This window comes from Phaenicophaeus curvirostris, chromosome 1 (assembly GCF_032191515.1).
Source record: "Phaenicophaeus curvirostris isolate KB17595 chromosome 1, BPBGC_Pcur_1.0, whole genome shotgun sequence".
NCBI lineage: Eukaryota > Metazoa > Chordata > Aves > Cuculiformes > Cuculidae > Phaenicophaeus > Phaenicophaeus curvirostris.
In genome coordinates, this window is record NC_091392.1 from 3,920,798 (window position 1) to 3,943,329 (window position 22,532).

At 44.9% G+C, this 22,532-nt stretch overlaps 1 protein-coding gene across 2 annotated transcripts in view; it reads right to left on the bottom strand.

The window, feature by feature from the left end:
• The window catches only part of PRKCQ (protein kinase C theta), a 65,410-nt gene extending 43,282 nt beyond the window's left edge, over positions 1–22,128 (bottom strand). The window contains exons 1-3 of one of the 2 annotated variants that reach the window (XM_069860034.1): positions 20,859–22,128; positions 1,901–2,311; positions 661–786 (exon numbers count right to left, since the gene is read on the bottom strand). In XM_069860034.1, the coding sequence (XP_069716135.1) occupies positions 661–778 (118 nt within the window). In that variant the 5' untranslated portion in view covers positions 779–786; positions 1,901–2,311; positions 20,859–22,128. Of the gene's footprint in view, positions 1–660; positions 1,041–1,900; positions 2,312–20,858 lie in introns of those variants that run through there. The other variant, XM_069860116.1, reaches the window with a different exon arrangement.
• Between the last annotated feature and the right edge of the window lie 404 nt (positions 22,129–22,532).

Sequence of the window (22,532 nt, forward strand, 5' to 3'; positions counted from 1 at the left end):
AAAGCAGAACCGAAGAACATGTCATCCACTTGCTGGGACTATTTTAATGCATAAGACATGTAAGAAATGTTTTCCCAATCAGGAAAAGTCTGCAACAATCCAAATATCCAGACACAGAAAACAGCTCAGCGGGAGGTTTCACTTTCAAACATTTCACACAGTCTAGCAATTACGCAGAGAAATTAACTCTCTCTGCAAAGCCTGCAGCTGTCTGAGATCTAGGGTTTTTTTAAATGCTGGAAGTTGCTGGACCTGTCAGTTCCTAAAAAAAATGTGACAAACAGCAACAGCCCTCCCAGGATATTTCTAGGGTGCCCAGATTTCATCTGTCTTGAGTCCCACGGACAAACTAACAACTGCTCATATAAAAGTGAAACTGAATACAACTCAGCTCATCTGCTCTGTCACATCTTGGGAACTGTAATATAGTTCATAATAACCTCAAATTGAAGAGACAGACTTGTTAGGCATCATATTAAAATTAGATTTTCTTGTAGACCATGCTAAACTCAAAACTGCATTGCGCTGAGAGACAAAAGGTCCTTTCACAAACACTTATAAACATTTACCACTGTTCTTCCTACACAACAGTAGTGACACAGTAAGGCATACACACATCTTATAAAAACTCACATGCTTATTTAACACCTCCCCACTTACCTGACTCCACGGCTTCTTTAACCATCACAGCACAGTAAGGGTTAATCACCTCCCCCTGGGATGGCAGGTAAGGGCCACTGTCATAGTTGGATAAACCAATACGCAGAAAGGGAGACATGACAAGTCCTGTGTCAAACAAAAGACAGGCGATGTTTGGGAAGAGTCTAAAAATTTCCTTGGTTTCAACCAGCCTCTTATCTCCGTTGAACACGGGTACGCTGGCCGCTAGTTATCCATCCAACTGGCGACTCTCTGGCTTCCTCCACTGTCCAGCAAGATGATGGACTGACTGTGTAAGGTAGCACGACTTCGCTGTCAGCTTAACTGTGTAGTTGAACTCATTGCAGGGCTGGGAAGACTCACACCAGCAGCTTGGAGCACCAGTGACTTGATGCCAGCCATCAGGAACGAGAACAACAATACACAGAAGGCAAATTGGGACTTTCTTGGCTGGGATAACCTCTGCTATAATTTATGTTAAGTCACGCGAATGCTATGAGAATAGAAAGGGTTTCGGGAATACAAGGCTGTTGAAAGCTTGCAAGTTGAACTTGAAACTGTGAAATAACTGTGTGCTATTTATACACAGCATGAAAATGATCTTGGGCATTCAACTGCCTGGGTGCTGACCCATATTCACAAGCAAAGCTATAAAGAGAAAATTCAGCTCAATGAACCTTGTAGAGAGTAGGGTAAAAAAAAAGAAGCCAACAACAAAAAAATAGATCTCAGGATAATTTTAAGGAGATGAAAACAGAAACATATAAAATTGAGATGCCAGGAAACACAACAAAGTCTCTGAGTTGGTCTTCTCTGTAGGCTCTTACAGAGCTTCCAGAGAGATTTAGTGAAGTCAGAAATGATTAAGTGCTGTAGCTGGTGCCCATCATGTGTCATCTAGGCCCAAGGGCTGGGCCCATCCAATTTCTGTGTCAACTTCTGAGCTTACTATTCTTGGCTCCCCATCAAGCCAACGGGGAGTAAGAGGCCCTTTGAACTCAGCTGCAGATGTCTGTTTCCTGTACCACCAAAGTTAAAAGACATGAGTCCTATCACCAGCTGATATCTGTCAAATATATTGTCAACTACATATTGTTCAACTACAACAGCAAAAAGTTTAATGACTTGTGGTGTGGGATGCAGCCTAAGTTTTGCCTCTTTTTTTTACACATAATGGCAGCTTCTCTAGCCTCACACAGGAGAAGATCCAGATTAATTGCTGGGAGTGGTATTTTCTTACCTGTAAATGGTATTCTCCTGACAGACAAGTTCAGTCCCTGGCAAAAAAAGCTTCTCTTTTCATCACAGTTGTGGACAACATGGAAAAGATTTTCTCACTTGAAACGATGAGGATAACTCTTCTTCTCACTGGGCTCACTTTAGAACTTGGACAAGAAGTTTGTTCAAGATGACACAAGGCAAGACCATCAAGGAGAGATGAAAACTTGAGAAATCAAGATGTAGCCCCTTGCTTGAGTGTCTTCACTCATATCAGGCAGTGTGGAGTGATGAGTTTCCATCAGCCCCCTGCACAAAAGTCTAGGGTGACCATAAACGTCAGAACAACTTTTTGTTAGTGTGTGGCCAGGTTGCAACAGGTTGTCGTTTCGCTTGAGTCCTTGATATGGTGAGATCTTCTTCTTCTTCCTGTCTTATAAAATGAAGACAAACAGCTACAGTCAGCACTGGGACCGAAACACCAACTATTCTGGACCAAAAATTCACAAGTACTGAGCACTCGCGCTGCAATGCATTCTGATAGTCTTGCTCTGATAGAGATTTCAGTAGGAGAGGCTTCCCAGGAAGCTACCCTAAACTTGTTACCTTGCATCAGGCCAATCCACACAATGGACAGCATAGGAAGCCTCTGCTTCCCATTCGAACTCCAAGGTATGTTATCTAGCAACTAGGCTGAGTTTTCAGGAAAACAGCAAGAGCTCATAAACTCTCTTAGATATTGCACTTGAAAAGGGGGGAAAACCATTGTGGTCCTGGGGAAGTTAGGTTAGGACAGAGAGAGACAAAACCCCCTGTGACTCATATCTAGTGCATTTCTCCAGAAATGGACAGATGATGGGCCACCAGCAGCTATCAGGCCTTCTCTGAAGACTGTCCAAGGACCTCTGCCTGTGGTGTTGCTCTCAGCTGGGAAAATACCATCATTGTGCAATTTTACAGAAGCTAGTTGGAAAGGCAAAACAGAGCCTGGGGACGGGTGAAAGAGATTAGGACCATCCTATTCTCCTCTGGGTGAGGGCAGCATCTCTCTGAAAGGTGTTTCAAACACATTAGACAAACGCCTGACAAACTTGCTCTGGAAAGCCACTTGTGTTTAGATAGTCAAGCACAGGTAGCTCTGTGAGGAAGGGCATTTGTGGCATAGCACAATATAGCACAGTAAACAGTTTCTGAGCGGTCTGTGGCATAAAAAGTCTAAAATATCTGCCTAGGCTGACAGAAGCAGGGAAATCTGATGAAATTAGCTAGGTAAAAAGATCTCTTTATATGGAAGAAATATACGTATAAATATTCCCCTCCTCTGTTTGATGCAGTTATCTAGCCACTTTGCTTCAAAAAATAAGAAACCTATATAGTGTAAAGACAAAAGGAAAAACAAATCCAAGGGTCTCTGATGGCAGAAGAAAAGTTTCCTGTTCTGTTTGTGCAATGCAGCATTGCTGTGAAAAGCTAATAAGAGTGGAAGACTAAGGCAAACACCCAAAAACATCTGCATCATGCTTCTTTGTGTGAAAGGAGATGCATTCTCTCTGCCTCTGCCATACTCCACCAATATTTCTGGTGACTGCTGAGCAAGAGAAGATAATGTGTTCTGTTCCAAATCCCCAGTTCTCATACCCTTGGCTATAAGAGCCTATTGTCCTGAGGACGGGAGCAGGAGGAAGTACAGGGAGGGCTATAAATACTCCCTTATCCAGGGCATTCAAAACTCACCTTTAAAAACTCAGGACACCAGCCATTATTGCTGGTCAACATGTTGGGCTTCTAAGAACATGAGCGTGGCCAAAGGAAGTAAAAAATTTTTTTGATGACCCCTCAGCACATAAATGCAGTAACACTATTGGCTCAAGTCCTAAAGAAACAAAATTAGGGCTAGAAGTTTGAGCCTGGCATTCATCATATTTCCATGAAATCAATGTAGTTACAACATAGTCAAAATTGTGAAAGAGTCTTGTCTTGCTAAATACTAACATCATTCCTCAAAAAACCACTGTTTGGACATGCTATTCACATCTGTGCATCTTCTCCCTGAACAATAGCACTTAAGAAAAACTAAGCTAGACACCACCCCTTCACCACCCCACAATCTCCTCCCTCAATGCAATACTTGATTTTGGCCGTGCACAACCAACATATTTCCCAGAGAGGCTGAGGACTCTCTGGCCTTGGAGATATTCAAAAGCTGTCTGGATATGGTCCTGGCCAACTAGCTCCAGGTGGCCCTCCTTGAGATGGAAAGTTGGACAAGATGACCTTCAGAGGTCCTTTCCAACCTCAACCAGCCTGTGATTCTGTGAAAACATGGGTGGGACACATCTCACCTAATTCTAGGCGTCTATACCATTGGTGTCTCTATATGACGCATTTCATAGAATCACCAGGTTGGAAGAGACCCACCGGATCACCGAGTCCAACCATTCCTATCAAACACTAAACCATGCCCCTTAGCACCTTGTCCACCTGTGCCTTAAACACCTCCAGGGAAGGTGACTCAACCACCTCCCTGGGCAGCCTGTTCCAGTGCCCAATGACCCTTTCTGTGAAAAATTTCTTCCTAATGTTCAGCCTAAACCTGCCCTGGTGGAGCTTGAGGCCATTCCCTCTTGTCGCGTCCTGTGAGAGGAACAGAGAGAAACTGGCATTCCCAGATCATGAGCTGGACCCATTTTTAGACCTTCCTTTAGCATGTGATGAACATGTTTCTGTCCTTGGAGAGCCTGGGGATGATCTGTTCACACAGAGCACCTCTGTTGTATAGATCTATTTTAATCAGATTCCCCAAGAAATTTAAAAAAACCCCTGTGTTGTATCATATCTAAAAGACTTATGTGGGGACTTCACATAAAACAGTCTACTGCACTAGATGTTTTGCAGCCACCAGCAAACCAGTGAGAATTTTCTATCCAGCTGCAAAGCACATAGATGTGTCACATCTAGTGTTAGCACCAGCAAAACAACAGCTGCCCATGCAAGCCTTGCAAAGGCTGGCTGGAAGCTAGCTAAAACCAGAATTTACTGTTGTACCATCTTCATGTGAGCCCCGTCCAATAAATCAGACAGATAACTGGTTTTCTGCTTCTCTCTCACTGTCTTTCCTGAAACTGCATTGGCTTTGGCCCAAACATCTGTTTTCCAGGTCGTACCTCCAGCGTTTGCCACTACAGAACTGCTGCTTGGCTCAAATCCACAGCCATAAACAATTAAGGAACAACACAACTTGGCTCCAGCAACTGCTCCCTGTAATAGCAGCAATTTAATTTAACACTCGAAGCAGCTGCAATGGATATGGAGAGTGTCTGCTTAATTTCCCAGTGGAAAGGATATTATAATGTATCCAAAAAGTAAGGATGAAATGCATCTTTCTATAAAGGGCCACCTGCAACCTCTACACCTATAAAACATCTAATACTTAACTAGGGTTCAACAACACTGCACACTGCGTTACTGGCACAAGGGACCTTTGCCTACACCAGACAAAAACCGAACATATGGAAATCATTCTTGGATAATATTAGGAAGTAATAAACTCCTTAATATCCTTAATCAGTTGTGGTTAAGGGAAGGGGAAGAAATGAGCTCCTGCTCCTTGTCAGCGGAAGAACAATCATGTTGCAGACAGATGCCTTTAGTGGGATTTATGCTTTAGTGTTTTATTGAATGAAAATGGGTGCAAGCATGATACAGTTAAGATGGCCATTTACTGAATGAGGGCCATCTGAGAGAGGAGGGGAAGTATTTCTGGATTTAAGATGCTGCTTTCGTAATGTTATTAAACTCTCATTTTCTGAGGTCACAGGGAATACTTCCAGCTCTCTCCCCTTCCTGAGGCAAAACTGTGCATGTAAAATGAATTCATAATCTGAAGATCAGCATCACCAAGAGGGAAAGGAACCAGGAGTTACAGCTGAAGGGTATGAACTTCCCTTCACCTCCTGAAAGGCACCTCCCAGCCAAAAAGGCAGGTCTTGACCCTGTAAAGAACTGTTTATGTAGCTGGTGGAGACATGCACAGGAAAATAACACACCTCAGGGTATTTCTCCAGATTTCATGAGCAACACTGGATGTCAAGAGTGATGAGAGGGGTGCTTGTCTCTGCCCCTTATGACTCATATCCCACAGACCATACAGTAAGGAACAGGGATCTATATAACTCCTGAGTGACTTTAATTTTGGGTGCCCATATTGCCTGTTATTTCAATAACATCAAACCAGCCTGTTCATAAAGAAGGAAGTTCAGAATCCCCCTGGGTGTCACACAACATTTCTCACATTGTCCTTCTATATAATACAAGGGTGTGGGTCAGAGGAAGAGATAGACACGGAAGGGAACTCCAATCACCATTTAATTTTCCCTCTCTGCATAGTCAGCCACACCAGCTGCAGCATCTTGCAAAGGCAGTGCAGGGAAAGGCTGAGGAAAGGCAGGACCAGCAGTCTCCAATCTGATTGGTGCAATACCAGACTCCCTGCAACTGAAGTTCTTCCTAAAACTTCATGGAACAACTTAATTTCAAAACACAGGTGATGCACTCCACGCAAACCCTTCCTAACTGCTTGCAGATACAGTGGAACCAGACAATGTGTTTCTTCTGCTATATGGAAATGAGGTTTGCAGAGTTTTCTGGGGCCAAGAGAAGGCACAGGAACAGGTATTTCTCCAAAAATCTCTCGGCAATCTTCTGATACTGTGTTTAGAACGAGGTGTGTGTATCGGTAACAGGATCTGGTCTCTTACATAGAGCCTGCAAACACAGCTGTTCGTACTCCGATGAGTTCACGTGGTTTCTTCCTGTTGCATTTGTTGTGCACAAGACAAGACCACAGCCTCAGGTTTATTTTCAGATCTTGTAAGTGAATTAGCTACAGTGGAGATAATGCAAGTGAGCAGATTTATAACTGTGAAAGGCTTGTAATTCATCCCACTGGGAAAACTGCAGAAATTCGCTGCTGGGAATGCCAATAGTCATTGCATACATCCACAGACTCTAAGGTGGGATCTGCAACCGTTCTAGCAGATGCATGTATAGCTGTGTCTTAAAAACAGAGAATTTATGCTTTGCCATCCTCAGGTCTCCATACAATTGCTTTAAGCTAATCTAAATGCAGGCTATGTGCAAAGACATTCAGCTTTCCACCTCGTCACAAATTGTAGGTTCCCAACCACTCCCAGCACAGCCCTCTTCTTGTGTAGGATTTGGGATCAGCAATCAGAGTTCTCTAAAAGCAACCCTTCTTCTTTCCTTTACTTGACAAGTGAGTTCACAGCTGCATCCATTCCCCGATCTGACCAACCCGACATGGACACAGAGGTCTGTGCTAAGCAGGAGTGATGAGATGAGGGATGCTATGCAGCAACTGCATTTTGATTGGGACAAAGGGACTAGGAAATCGTGGCCTCACTGTCGATGAAAAGATTAAGGGTGGACTCTCATATATACACAGACAACTACAACAGACATATGAGCTATCTCCCCAGCTCCTGTTACATCCAATAAAGAGATATAAGTATTTGTAGGATGTGCATCACCCCATCCTGAAGAAGACACATAAAATAAGTTAAGCCAACCCCATCCTGGAATTGTTATTTCCCCTCTATGATTGTCTACCCTAAAGATGGCCAAAATCAGGTAAGTCTTAGTGCTGACGTTTCAATGTCCAGTGAAAAGGACTCAAATTGTAGGGTTTGAGCCCGCAGTAGATGGATTCATGTCTAACAGTTATGACAGCTTGAAAAGACAGTGGAATGCAGTTGAGTTGACCCCATGTTGACTCCACATGTCCCACCTGACCAGGGCCATCAGCTCTGAAAGCTGCTACAGAAATGGAAAGAGCGTCCAGTGCCTACGGACACTCCTCAATACTCCTTAATTTGCTCACACAGAAGGAGCCAACATCTCCTATTAAAAGAAGAATCTTTCATATATGCAATCTGTGTTCCAATAAACAATGTGAATTTACATCCCCCTGGAGAGGCAAAATTTTGAAAGCTAAAACCCTCTTCTGTAAATTGGAAAGAGAAACAGAGCAGACCCACCAAATTTTTATTGGGAACAAACCCCTCCAAGTCCTGTCCCCAAATCTAGGTCATAACCCTTCTTTTCCTCACATTTAACAAACTTTTATCATGTGTGGTCCTGAAAAAAAGCAAACTGGCACCCTCACCTGTCCCACGTGAAACATGCACATCTATCCAGTTTACTCCCCTTTGTAAATTTTTTTCTTTTTTCCCCATTTGGGTTCAGAGTATTAAAAGCAGCTTGCTGGGTTTGCTTTCTTATTTTCCTAGACAGCTTCTGCTTAATTTTATTTCTGCAACTCATGGGCCACACAAACTCTAAAGGAAAGTTTTCAAAACAATTATCTCCAGTGTAATTATCTATAGTTTTTAATACTGACTTCACTTTTCAGGTTTTAGTTGCCTTCTAACAAACACGGGACAAACTTGAAGCAGCAGCACCTGGAATTTTCAAGCACTGCATACAAAATATTTTCAAAGACCTTTCCATCTCTAACTGAGATGTAGCTACAATGTCTCCTTTCCTTTGGCCCCTTGCTCATTAGCCCAGCAGTTCCTTTACTTCTGTAAGATTTTGGCAGTGATTCACAGACTTCTTGTTACTTTTTTTGTTGTTGACATGATGCAGGTGGCATTTACCTCAAATACTTCACCATCTTGTATCAAGACGGTTGTTAATGCACCAAACTTCCTGCCAGTGCCAGCATATGCACGTATTTTTGACTTTGTTTCCCTTAAAATAAGTCGCAAGGAGGCAGGCAGAACCATAACGGGACATATTAACATCCTTCCTTCTGCTGGCAGAGTTTCATGGCTGTGGTTAACCTTGTTCAGCAGCAGAGGCTTTGAGCAACCTGATCCTGTGGGAGGTGTCCCTGCCCAAGGAACTGGATGATCTTTAAGGTCCCTTCCAACCCAAACCATTCTATGATTCTATAATTCTATGATTCTATGATTCTATTTAATCTGGAAATCTGCTAAAGATATTTGGACCAAGAATCACGGAAATGTTGGGCTGGAAAAGAGCATTTTGCTCATCCCTCTGCCTCCTGACAGACTGTGTCTACATCATCCTTGACGTATCTGTCTAGCCATCTGTCAGGAATGAAGCTTCTCGTGTGCTTGATGCTACCACATACTCTTCAAAATCATGGACATATTTCTCACAGAGAGGTCTCAGATTCTAACTGGAGTCCAGAGTGGACGGACATCCACACTTCTGTGTGACATAAGGACTTTGAAGATGTATTTTAGGAAATTAATTTTGATCAAGGATTTTCCTGTGTTGCTCTTGAGCTTGCCCTATTATATAAGGAGAATTAGTTTTCTCCTTGCTCCTCTCCAGCACTGAACATTTCCTATCAGGCACAGCAGACAGGAATTGTAAAAAGAGGTCTGAGTGCCAGGTAACTTCATTGTAGGCACATCAACAGCATGAGTCCAGCCCTGGTCCACAGCCTGCAGCTCCCTTCTTGCCGCACAGTCCTCCCAGGAAGCCTGCAGGAATCCCTATCCCTGTGAGAACGTGGCCCAGCTCTCACTTTACAATGAACACCACCACAGATATTTCAGATAATTCAGCCTTCTCCACACCACTGAAGTTTAATTTTTATTCTGCTAAATACTTTAAGAGTTAAAATACTTCTTTTGTGCAGCAGAGGCTGGCAGACCTGCAGCTTCTGCCTTCATTCTCTGCTCCATTGTTTTTTGCTGCCATGGCTTCACCAAAATCACAACTAATTAGGTGGGTTGTTTTTTAATTTATTTCCACCAATCTCAGGGCTCCCTTCTGCAGACACATCTGTGGCCTCTCTCACCAGTACTATTGCAACATCTACCTCTATGCCTTTCCCACTCCCAAGGCCTCTGGACTCCAATCATCTCCTTAAATAAACTCTGACACATCATTCCTTCTCCCTCAGTCAGACCAGAGCCCAGCTATAAACTACATTTCCATTTAAATAAGGAAGCTCTGGCTCCAGTTAGGCTGAAAGCCCTCCTTCAACTTACAGTTTGATGTCCTGTTCTCAGCAACGAAGTCTCAGCTGGGTTCCTGAGACGATTTCCATCTCTATCTCTTCATATCTATCTATCCATCCATCCATCCATCCATTCATTCTATCTACTCACCATTTATCTCACACCCTCTGAGAGGTCATTTGTCCACCAGCTTCCTTCTGCACTGCTGCCCTGAGTTATCACCCTTATTCAAGGAGTATAGGATATATAGGTGTGTGGAAGAATGAAACACAAAACACGATCAAAATTCATTTTAGCCCAAAGTGCTGAGAATCCAGGGTTGGGGAATTCTGGGGTCTGCTGCTTTTTTTTTTTTAAATACCACCTCCTGGCTGCTTAAGTAAACCTTCATGGGCTGAACTTCATTCTGCGTGAAGAGCTAAGTCATGCTCACGCAGATGATACCTGCCTCCCTTCTCTCCCAAAATCACACTGTTTCCCCTACTAATTAGCTCACGGTCTCCCCTGAGATCAGGAGGTAGCACAGAGCCTCATAAAAAGCAAACAAATGTTGAGTCCATCCTACACTAGCTATCTTGCAACTACTGTGGCTCACATTCCCAATCCAAGGATCGACTTCAGCATCACTTTCCTAGCTGAGCTAAGCAACATAGGGTGCAAGGAAGATGCCTGTCCCTGCTGCACACACCACTGGCCCCAGAAAAGCTCAGGTATGCAATCAGATATCCACGTGCAATAGCGCAAGTAGTCCCGGGGCACTCACAAAATCCTAAACAGGGACTAGCTCGAAATTTGAGTTACTTCCATGCGATACTATGAGTTACAGCCACAGTAGCATTTGCAAAGATGCAACAGATGCTAGCTTATTTTAGACAAACAAGGTGCCTTACTCTAGGACCAGAAAAGGAAGGATTGACCAAAGAAATTGATGCAGTGCTTTGCTCTAGAGACGACAGAAGTTGTAATCAGTTACCTCCCCTTCCCTGCCACTCCCCAAAGGAAGAAATTCCCTTTTCCTGATGTGACAGCATAGCTGCTGTCTAATGCAGAACTGCAGAGCCTGATTTTTCAGAAAGGCTGTGCAAGTGGGAACTGTACCATCAAAAGGCATATTGATGGCTACGAGGACTTAGCAAGCACATACTGCATTCTCTTGAAAGGATTGAATTCAGAGGCTCACAACTACGGTCCAAAGCTCATTCAGTTAACACCATGTCCTCCTTGTCTACCATGCCACTACCCTCTGCTCACTCCTTATCCATCACCATGGCCTTCCTCTGTGTGTTTAGCAAGAGAGGTCCATGAGAGGTCCATGTGCTCATGGGGCTATAGCTGGTGATGCTTCTACTGCCAGGGTCCCCCGCCCAAATGGGACCACAGTCCCTAGGAACCACTCTATGGTAACTTTTCCCATAGAGATATGTGACCGTTTATCGATACTGAGACAGTGGAGGTCGCCTTCCCTCCCCTCTTTGCCTCTCATCAAAAATATACAGCTGGGATTCTGTCACTTTAGAAAGTCACCCTACTGCCTACTCTGTATACATATATATATGGTCTATTCACTATTCATCCCAGGCTCCCTCCAACGATAGAAAGAAAGAGACCTGCTGGGTTTTCAGTTTCCATTATCTCCATGTAGCTGACTAAAATGTGTCAAATGCCTGGTGACCTCAAATGCCTCTTTCTCCCCGCAGCCAACAGAGATCAGGAAGCTACTTCAGGTGGAGAAGTCTGCCTGGCATTTAGGCTTCTGAGACAAGAAGGGATGGCTCCCAGCCATGGTGTCTCATCAGCCAGCAGCTAAACAAATTCAGAGATCAGCCTGTGGGTATTCGTCTGCAACAAAACCCAAATGAACTAATACATGTAATGCAGAGAGATGAATAAGCTGAGGACACAATGATGACCTACACCTTCGCCCAAGTGCAACAGACTCTGAACCAAATCTCACTGAAAACTTTATTTAACTTCCTGTGGGGTTTGAATGTGATCTATAAATAAGGCAGAAGAACAATGCTTCTAACTAGGAACTGGAAAAACTGACATAAGCTGTATAACTGAATTTTCTAATGATGAGATTCGGTAAAAACACCATGCTTTCCAATTTCTCTAGAAAATACATCACAAAGAACCATCCTTGCTTTGATGAGGTGAGGGCAGGGTGAAACAGAGCCATTGTCAAGAGACTTTCTCTATCTAATTTGCTCAAATGTTTTAATAACAATGTCTGTAATTGCCCTGACAAACACTCTCCCTTTGTAAGAGGGGGAGGAGGGGTCAGAGGAGCTGAAAACGGAAGCTGGAGGATGCATGTTCTTTACTATTTTACCAATTTTATAAATCAAAACATAAATAGCAAGTGTTACTGCAAGGGTGGGAGGGGAAAACCTGGGTAAATTCAGCTCTCAACACGCACACAGTCCTTCAAGACAAAGAACAGTGACTCCCACATCAGCATTTGTCTCTCTGGTTTCCGTGGATAAGTAGTGTATGACCTTGTCTAAATCCCATTCACAAAGCCAGAACAAATCTCTATAAGCCTCAGCTGCTCTTTCTGTTCTCAACATACCAAGCCCAAAATGCCTTCTCTTTCACTCAGAGTGATTCTACCCCACCAAAGCTATTCCTGACTTGTACTGCTGATGCACATCAGCAGAGGAGCAAGCTCACCAGTACGTAGAAACTCCACAGCAAAATCAAATGACCACATCAAAAACCTCTTCAGAAGAAAAGGCCTGAATCCAAGTGAAAAATTAATCATATGCAACCTTAGTTTTGAAATAAAATAGAAGTTGCCACTCCCAATGAACTTGTAAGAAGCCTGGAGCGAGGCTCACGGGGATTTAGAGTGCTAGATGATCCCAAAGGTTGGCCTCTTCATTAATGTGACAGCTGCCCTTTCACTGGCTGCGGAGTCCCTGACTATCCCTGTAGATTGTTATCCACTATTTACAAAAGCACAAGGTCATTAAAAGACCAAACTGAATTAATACTTCACTTGTGCCAAGGCAAAGCTGCAAAAAGCCTGCATGTTTCAGGGAAGTCACTCCAGACAGTGTACGTGTCTGCAGATAATCCTGCTGTCACCAGCATTTCTCTCCCTCTTTTTTTTTTTTAATTAAAAAATAAAATTAAGGCCACATTCCTGGGCAGGTTATGGGTTATTTAGGTAACAGGTTAAATTTAGCCTTTCAGACAGACACATTTATATCACAGTGAGTCTACTGCTGCTGTGTGTTTGGACCTAAGAGCAGGACTAGGTCCAAAGTGTTCAGTTACTACATCAGTGAGGACAGACAAAGTATACACCTACCAAACTGCAGAAAAATCTTATTGTCAGTCAAACGTATGAGTACATTTTTTATAGGAGTTCTCCCATAAAATCAGAATAACTTCACAAAACAATGAGTCAGCCAAAGCCCTAGAGCAAATCTACTTTGAGAACACATCCCCTTTCACTGTGGAACCCTGTATCCCCAAGATGAGCTACGTTAAATCCACACTCAGCAAATGTGTACATTAAAGTGGTGCAACAGCCCTTCTGCTTATTGGGATGGATTGGGTCTGCTTGCTTTTGCAGAAAACGTGTGCAATGACATATGAGAGAAGGATTGCACTCCTTTTCCTCTTTGGAGAAGAGAAGGCTGGAGAGAGACCTTATCGCTCTCTACAGCTACCTGAAAGAAGGTTGTACTGAGGTGGGGCTGGTCTCTTCTCCCAAGTAACAAGTGATAGGACTAAAGGAAATGGCCTCAAGTTACCCCACAGGAGTTTTAGATTGGATGTTAGAAAAAAATTCTTTACCGAAAGAGTGGTAAAGCATTGGAACAGGCTGCTCAGGGAAGTAGTAGAGTCTCCTTCCCTAGAGGTGTTCAAAAAATGTGTTGATGTGGCACTTTGTGACATAGTTTAGTATGGAAGGTTGGTGTTGCGCTGGCAGTTGGACTGGATGATCCTATAGGTCTTTTCCAACCTTAATGATTCTATGATTCTTGGCATGGGTGAGTGCCTGCCCTGCAATGAAATAGCCAGATGTGATGACAGAATGTGTGTTTGACCTAGAGCTATTGTTTGGGTTATAAATTGCCATTCTGTTATTGGATCTTTCGATGCCTCATACTTATCAAGGTAAGAAACAGAGAAGTCTAGAGGAGTCTATGCCCTCATAGATGAGTTTTTAGGGCTCTGACTGAGGCCACAACGCCTGGCCCACACACAGCAGCGACAAGTAGGTCCATACTGGTGACAAGGGAAAGCCATTTCGTCTTACCTTTTCTGCTGAGGTCCAAAACTTGCTATATGCAGCATGTAAGGATAATTAATTAGGTTAATTACCCCTTTTTGGCTACATCCTTTCTGGAGGGCAAGGCTATACCTCCTTCCTGCCCTGTGACCAGCATAGGACAGCACTATAAATGATTCTAAGACCTGAAAGTCCCACTAAATCCAAATTAGGCGTTTTGATTGTGTGAAGTGAAGCCAATACTGTCGGGCTCAGCAGCGCATGGACGCACATGTTCCCCACCAAGTGGACCAAGGTACTTCCTCTGGTCCCAAGAGCAAAAGCACATCCATTCCTGAAGTACACCTCCCTTCCTCGAAAGACCCTCATTTACCCTGCCTACAGGAATCAGTCTGTTAATACGCTATTGTTCAAAGTGTGGCTGCCAGAGCACTGCTCAAACTAGCCACAACCAGATATGGGACTTTGCTGACACTTAAATGGTCTTGCTGACTGCAGCAGTGATCAGCCGTGTCATTTTGATAGGAATGGTTGGACTCGATGATCCGGTGGGTCTCTTCCAACCTGGTTATTCTATGATTCTATGATTTTATTAGCACAGCCAGTAACTCCAGAAACACAATAAAGAATAGGACACACTTGCTCTCAGAAGTACATCTGCCGGCTCACATCATTCACCAAGTGGAGTTACGTATCTCATCCAGTAGGAAAGAGTGGACAGCAGATCTCAACACCAAAGATGCGCCAGCAAGGAGAAGAAATATCACTGTGAGAACATGACCAGCTCCTTTACTTTGGACTGGGATTTGTTTTGGGCTACATTAGATGAATATTTGCGTTCACTAAGTTGACCTGGATCTCTCGAGACCTCACCTTCCACCCTGGAAGTTGCAGTAGAAAATTCTGTCAAACATTTATGATACAGGACCGCTTTTTCAACTAAAAAAGAAATTAATATTTTCTGAAAAGTTGGATTTTTGCTCTAGGAAACTGAGGTGCAAAATCTGACATGTTTTGATTCAGCCGAGCTATCACAGTGCCTCATGGAAACTATAGATAAGGTTCCCCCATATCCTCATTCTTTCTGTCAACCAGGTTTATCCACAGCACCGCGTTTTCCATGCATACTGTTGTCAGGGACACTGCCAACACCTTTCTGCACTACCCAAAAGGGTCACGGCGCACCTTGGAAGCTCCAGGAAATCAACTGAATGGAAAAGTGCACAACATCTCTAACTACCTACCTATGACACACAATAACAGCATCCAGAATCAAAACATTTTTGTTGTGGACCAAAATATTTCCACAAAAGAACGGAAAAAAAAAAAAGCTAAAATATTTCAGTGTTTTGGAAAGAAAAACACCTTCATTTCTCTTGTCCTCTAAAGCCTATTAGATCTCTAACCCTGAAGCTTCCAGCTTAGATCATGTTCTTTTAACACCTTGCCTGCAAGCATGTCACTATGCCCATGGAGAGCTATGATCTTGCAACACTTTCTACTTCCTTCCATCTCTTCCTTCCACCTTTTCTACTTCCATATGTACCATGATTTTGCTATATTTGTTATAAATCATTCCTAAGATGTACATTGCACATGAACATTGTAAAATGTACACTGTAAACTCCTTAGGATCAACTGGTTTTATGCGTTCATGCACTACCTGATCTTCAGCCCCTGGTTAGGGCAGCAGGGGGACATTATGGGAGACTTTACTGTAATGTTTGCTGATAATTCTAATGTGCTAAGTTCAGGAAGGTTTTTATTGACACCTTTGAATTCCTTTTACACCTTTGAGTTCCTTTACATATCATGGAAGACGTTCCAATAATCTATAGGAACCTCTAATGTCACATCAAATTCTTTCCTCCAAATTTTTCTAGTCTGGCAACACTATGAATGAAAAATGTCTGAATTTTTCATCACTGTAGTGCCTTGTCTATGCTAGGAGATTATTTCAATGCAGTAATACTTCAGTAAACTAATGCATATTTCTCATGTAAAAAATTACACTTCTTGTAATTGATTTTTCTGTTTTTCTAGTTTGTAATCAGTGGGGATAAGATGCAGAGCTTTTTTTCTTTTTCTAAACACAGGTATTCAGCAGGCATTACTGATGAGATACAAATAAAAAAAAATACACTATGAAAGATATAGTTTCTCCATAAAGAATCTCTTCTGCCCCTGGAGAAGTGGCTTCATCTCCTGACGAAAGGGCAAGCGTGTCCTGGCCTTGAGTGACAGAATGGGAAAGAACAGGGCAGAATGATCTACTTTGTTTTGTTTGAAGTCTACACACAGCCTCAGTAAAACTGCTTAGTGAAGTTCATGGCCTGCTTTGTAGATATCTTGAGTTTTTTTTCACATTGTTCTGCTGGCTGAGATGCCTCTTTTTTGTCTGCAAGCACCTCCCGGGCAGCTTAGAGCTGCTTTCTCCATAATCTTTATGCAAAGCGTGGAGGTTTTACCTCTGTTTTAGCCAGGTCCGGACAGACACACAGCCTAACAGCTTAGTGACGGTGTCAGTCAAACCACTGTAGGTTACAACGCTTGGCCGTGCAGGAAAAGCATTGCAGAGAACACAGGACAAAGTGCTTACGTGAAGGGCTTTACCCACCAGCCCTTCTCTTCTTGTTGAACTGGCAGAGTAAGGATCATCAGATGATCATGAGGATGCCCTAAACAAATCTGAGCTTTAAGATTCCTTACACTTCCCTGATGAAACAACAAGTTCAGTAGACATAACAGAAGTTACAGAAGCAGCAGAATTGGACTTAATATGATACACAGTTGGCCACAGGATTCATAGTGTTCCTTTTATCACTCCTGTATCAAGTGGAATTTTTTTTGTCTTTTAGGGTTGGTGTTTGCTAGGTTTACACTCTCATTATAGTATTGTATCTCCTGAAGATAAGTGGGACGTTTGTACTTCATAATGATAAGGAAAAGATACATACTTCTTTAGAATGAATGTCAAGCAAATTCAAAGACATAATAATTGAGGCAGCTGATGTTTGAGAAGTAATCCAGCCCCAAACAGGTTCAACAAGAAGTGGAAATGACCATTCACAAAGACAAAAAAAAAATTTATGTAGTGCTTCTGATCTGTAAATCTCAGGATTCTATTTTGCTCAGATAACTATCAAGAAATTCACCTTAGAGATAACTGAACCCTACATTCACACCACACACATAGCACTACGGTAAGAGAGACAAGGTACAACTACATGAAAACAGTACCATTTTCCTTTCATCCCACCCTGGGTACATCCTATACAACTGTACACTTCTTCCATTCAGCATTTCTGCCCCAAAACAGCAAACATAAGAATGGATCCTTACACATAGGTGGAACTAAAAATATCATCAAAATGGGATGGCACAATTAGGACCTACTGGAAATACAGGGAGGGACTCTTTATCAGGGAGTGTAGTGATAGGATGAGGGGTAATGGGTTTAGGCTGAAAGAGGGGAGATTTAGATGAGCTATTAAGAAGATTTTTTTTCCTGTGAGGGTGGGGAGGCACTGGAACAGGTTGCCCAGAGAGGTTGTGGATGTCCCATCCCTGGAGGTGTTCAAGGCCAGGTTGGATGAGGCTTTGAGCAACCTGATCCAGTGGGAGGTGTCATTGCCCATGGCAGGGGGGATGGAACTGGATGTAAAGTCCCTTCCAATCCAAACTATTCTATGATTCTATCAATTCTGCCCCAGCAAGCTGCTCCAGAGCAATGGTGTTGCTACAAGGTACAATATAAACCAGATGAATTATCCATTGCTGAAACAGCTGTGTATAATTTGAAAAGCAACCTGGGTTCACTCCATGCACATCATCAAAGTTACCTTTGCTACCGAATGTGATCTGGTTGGTGGCGACAGATTAAAAATCTCCAACAGGCCTGATATATTGCAAAAAGCAGTGATAGAGAAAGCATTTTGCAACTGGATGTGGAGAAGGTTTTACAGTTTATGGTGCCTTTGCCAATGTTTTCCTTCCCAACAAGCCTACAACTGGGACTCAGATGCTTTGGGTTGGATGCAAGTGCAAGAAAACAGAGAACAACACCACGGGATGGAAAACAGAACTGCCACGGTGAGCTCGCAGGCTAACATCGGCTGCCTTCTGATGTCAATCACGAGCACAATCCAGTGAACATTTCTATGTGAGAATGGGTAGTTGGCATGTGAGTAACCCTGTGAGGGAACTGTGTGTGCACGCTAAGCTGTACATATCTGTGATTACAGGATCAAGGCTCTCGTTAGTCCTATAGGTGACAGGTTTTGGATGTTCATGCTACTGTATTGACTTCCTTTTCTAGTTTGAGAATCACTTTTTCAAGGCAAAGAACAAAACTGCTGAACCCTGGCTTCTGGAAAATGGGAAGCAACAGCAGAATTTGCAGCCAGGTTTCTTAACTTAAATCATCAAACAGGTACGTAAAAGCCAGGAGCAGCCCCTATGGAGCAGCCCTTCCGACAAAGCCCTGGAAGGTGGTTAGTAATTTGCCTCCTTTCTAGGCTGCTGCAGAGCTCTTTGCTATTAAACCTAGACCATAAGAGAAGAAACCAGAAAGTTGCCATCAGAAGTTGTTTGCCACGTTACCTTCTTCACAAAGTGGCAGGCTGTATGAAGACTAACCTGGAAAAGATCCCGAAGAGGAAAAAGAAAAACTTGTCATGCTGGGAAGTTAAGCTGCTGTGGGTCTTCTTCCCCCCATCCCTCCTTTCTTGGGTCTCTGCCTGAGCCTTTCCTTTGAGGCCCTCCAGCTCTGACGTGGTGGTGAGACACACACTACATCCGCGAGAAGCTTTGAGAGTCAACTGAGTGACTTTCTTTGAAAGGAAACACACTTAAGGCAGAAAAAGAGATGAGTTAGCTCCACCCTGCCAGTGTGAAAAATTTCTGCCCTTAACTCTCTTTGATGTTAAAAAAAAATTAAAAGCTTTACCCAGTGTAGCAATGTGATTACAAAAACAGCCCAGGTATGGGGTGGTGGGGGGGTGGTGGTGCTGAGATGCAGGATGGAGGTTCAGGACAGGGATCTGAATCTTCAGTAGGGTTTTAAAAACAATCCCAAGGGACATACAGAAGCGAGGATAAAGTCTAACCAAGCCTTGCAGTGCCTATGCCAGTGCAACTGTGGTATCATCTTAACTCAAGGACTCTTCCAGCTGTCCCTGGCTGAGCGTTACCTGCTTTAGGCATCATGCATCCTCACAGGGGGTTGGACAAAAAAATCATGTGAGGAAAATGAGGTGTTCAGCATGGCTTGCGGGCTTTGGCAAGTGAAAACTAGTGAACACCAACGTCTAATGTCTAGCCTAGACACCAAAACAAAGACCAAGTCAACAACCCAGAGCCCCCACTGGCATCTAGATTCAACTCTGATGTCAGGTGTTCAGCCTGCTTGGTGGGACTGTAAGTCCCAGGAAAGAAGCTGTCTTAGATGGCCATCTGGTACCTCCAGCTGAACGTAGCCCTGCGCCACCACAGGTGGACATGAACCTCCCTAGAGCAGATGCTCCTTGCTGGTACCTTGACTAGGCTCCTAAAGCACATTTGGTGGTAACTCAAAAATGCCTGGTGGCTCCAAATGGGACATAGAGTCCTTTCTTCAGTCAAAAAAAGATGAAAAGAAGAAATACAAAAGAAATATAAAAAAGACAGGTCAAATACCTTATGGATTGGTCTGTTCAAAAATACAAGAATCAGAACACTGCCCTATTCTCCACAAATAGTTCTGCTCCTCACTCCTCCCCCACTTTTTTTTTTTTTAATGGCAAGTTCAGTGAAACTTTATCTCTTCCTGCCCTAGCAACACTGCTAAATAATCCGCTATTAGCATGACTCAATTGAGTGGCTTTCAGCTGTTGAAGTAATTTTCTTTGCTACTGTTGTTTCATGGGTGGAAATTAAAAGAGGAGCCCATATAAAGTTTCCCACACCCGCAAAGCATCACACTACTGGAGACGAGAGAGAAGTAGAGCCAAGAAGTAATTTGTAACTGTAGTTACAATTAGAAAGGATCTGATTACACCCAAGAGTTTAACTTCATCAGCATTCAATGCGAATGCAGGGAACATAACCCAGGCCTCAAGATTGAGCAGCCAGGCTGGGGTTTTGAGTCTCCTTCAAAAGGAAATGCAGCTCACACACTACGCAGCGGAGGAGGGATGGAGACAGTTCACTTTTCTTTACCGCTCAAATCTGCTTTCAAACTTATCATGGTGCTAGAGTGCTACAAACTCGATCTGAAAATGACAGACCCAGCTACTGAGACACATCACCTCTAAAACGAGACTCAATCTGCCTCTCTTACTATATACTGATGTAACCAACACCTACAAAATATCACAGAACCTACCAGGGGAAAGTGTTTTCCCCTCTAGATTTCCCCCAGTTTGTTTACTGTGTTGAATAATGCTTTGGTTATACTCAGTTTTCATTGATTTTCTCATTTCCCCCTCTTCTTTGCATTGCATGAAGGTGCATGGGAGAAAACAACACCTTTTGAAGGCAGGAAAATGTGAATATGAAACCACAAAGAACCTCAAAGTAATTTAAACTCTTATTTAATATATAAAAAAAAAAAGAAAGACCTTATTGGCTAAATGTTAAGTCGATGGTTTTAAAATCCTGAAACATCACACCACTCCACAGCAGGAACCCCTGAACCCCCAAACCCCCGCTGCCCCACTTCCCACCATGGGCAATACCTGCTGTCCCTGCAGCTCGGCTCAGTTCAGCTCAGCTCGGCTTGGTACAGCCTCGTTCAGTCCAGCTTGGCTCGGATCAGCCCAGTTCAGCTCGGATCAGCCCGGTTCGGCTCAGCTCAGCCCAGTTCGGCTCAGTTAAGCTCGTCTCGGCTTGGCACTGGCTGGTTCAGTTCAGCTCAGCACGGCTTGGCTCGGATCAGCCCGATTTGGCTCTGCCCAGCCTTGTTCATCTGCATTCAGCTCGGCTCGGCTCAGATCAGCCCGATTCGGTTCAGCTCAGCTCGGCACAGCCTAGATCAGGGCTCGGCTCAGTTTGGCTCGGCTTGGATGAGCCCCGTTCAGTTCAGCTCGGCTCCGTGCAGTCTCGTTCAATTCGGCTCGGCTCAGCCTGGTTCAGTTCAGCTCGGATCGGCTTGGAAGAACTCAGTTCAGTTCAGCTCGGCTCGGTGCAGCCTGGTTCAGCTCCGCTCGGCTTAGCTCTGCTCAGTGCAGCCTGGCTCAGCTCGGCTCCGCTCCACTCGCCGCAGCCTGTTTCGGCTCGGCTCAGCTCAGCTCCGCTCGGTGCAGCTCTGCTCAGTGCAGCCTGGCTCCGCTCGGCTCGGCTCAGCTCGGCTCCTCTCGGCTCGGCTCGGCTCAGCTCGGCTCCTCTCGGCTCGGCTCCGCTCGGCTCGGCTCAGCTCAGCTCCTCTCCGCTCGGCTCGGCTCGGCTCGGCTCAGCTCAGCTCCTCTCGGCTCGGCTCGGCTCAGCTCCGCTCGGCTCAGCTCGGCTCAGATTAGATCAGCTCCTCTCGGCTCGGCTCGGCTCAGCTCGGCTCCTCTCGGCTCGGCTCCTCTCGGCTCGGCTCAGCTCAGCTCCTCTCGGCTCAGCTCAGCTCCGCTCGGCTCAGCTCGGCTCAGATCAGCTCAGCTCCTCTCGGCTCGGCTCGGCTCGGCTCAGCTCGGCTCAGATCAGATCAGCTCCTCTCGGCTCAGCTCAGCTCCTCTCGGCTCGGCTCGGCTCAGATCAGATCAGCTCAGCTCCTCTCGGCTCAGCTCAGCTCGGCTCGGCTCGGCTCGGCTCAGCTCGGCTCGGCTCGGCTCGGCTCGGCTCGGCTCAGCTCCTCTCGGCTCGGCTCGGCTCGGCTCCCCTCTGCTCGGCTCCTCTCGGCTCAGCTCCTCTCGGGTCGGCTAAGCTCAGCTCAGCTCAGCTCCTCTCGGCCCGGCTCCTCTCGGCTCGGCTCGGCTCGACTCAGCTCAGCTCCTCTCGGCTCAGCTCCGCTCGGCTCGGCTCAGCCCGCTCGGCTCGGTTCGATCCCCGCTCCCCGGCCCTCGCTGGGCTCCGCCCGGTACCGCCCGCTGTGCCCCGCGCAGCGCCGCCCGCCGCCCCTGCCCCGCCGCGACCCGCGGGGGAAGCGCACGCCTCCCTCCTCCTCCTCCTCCTCGGCGCCTCCCCTCCCCGCGCCCCGACACCTCCCCTTCTCCTCCGGGGCGAGCATCCTGAGCGCTCGGCGATGCTCTTTGATGAGAATCCATGGGCGCTCGCAGCCCAGAAACCCAACCGTGGGCAGGGTGGGGGGAGTGAGGGGATTCTCCCCTTCTGCTCCTCTCCTGTGAGACCTCATCTGGAGTTTTGTGTCCAGGTCTGGAATCCCCAGCGTAAGAAGGATGTGGAACTGTTTGAACGGGTCCAGAAGA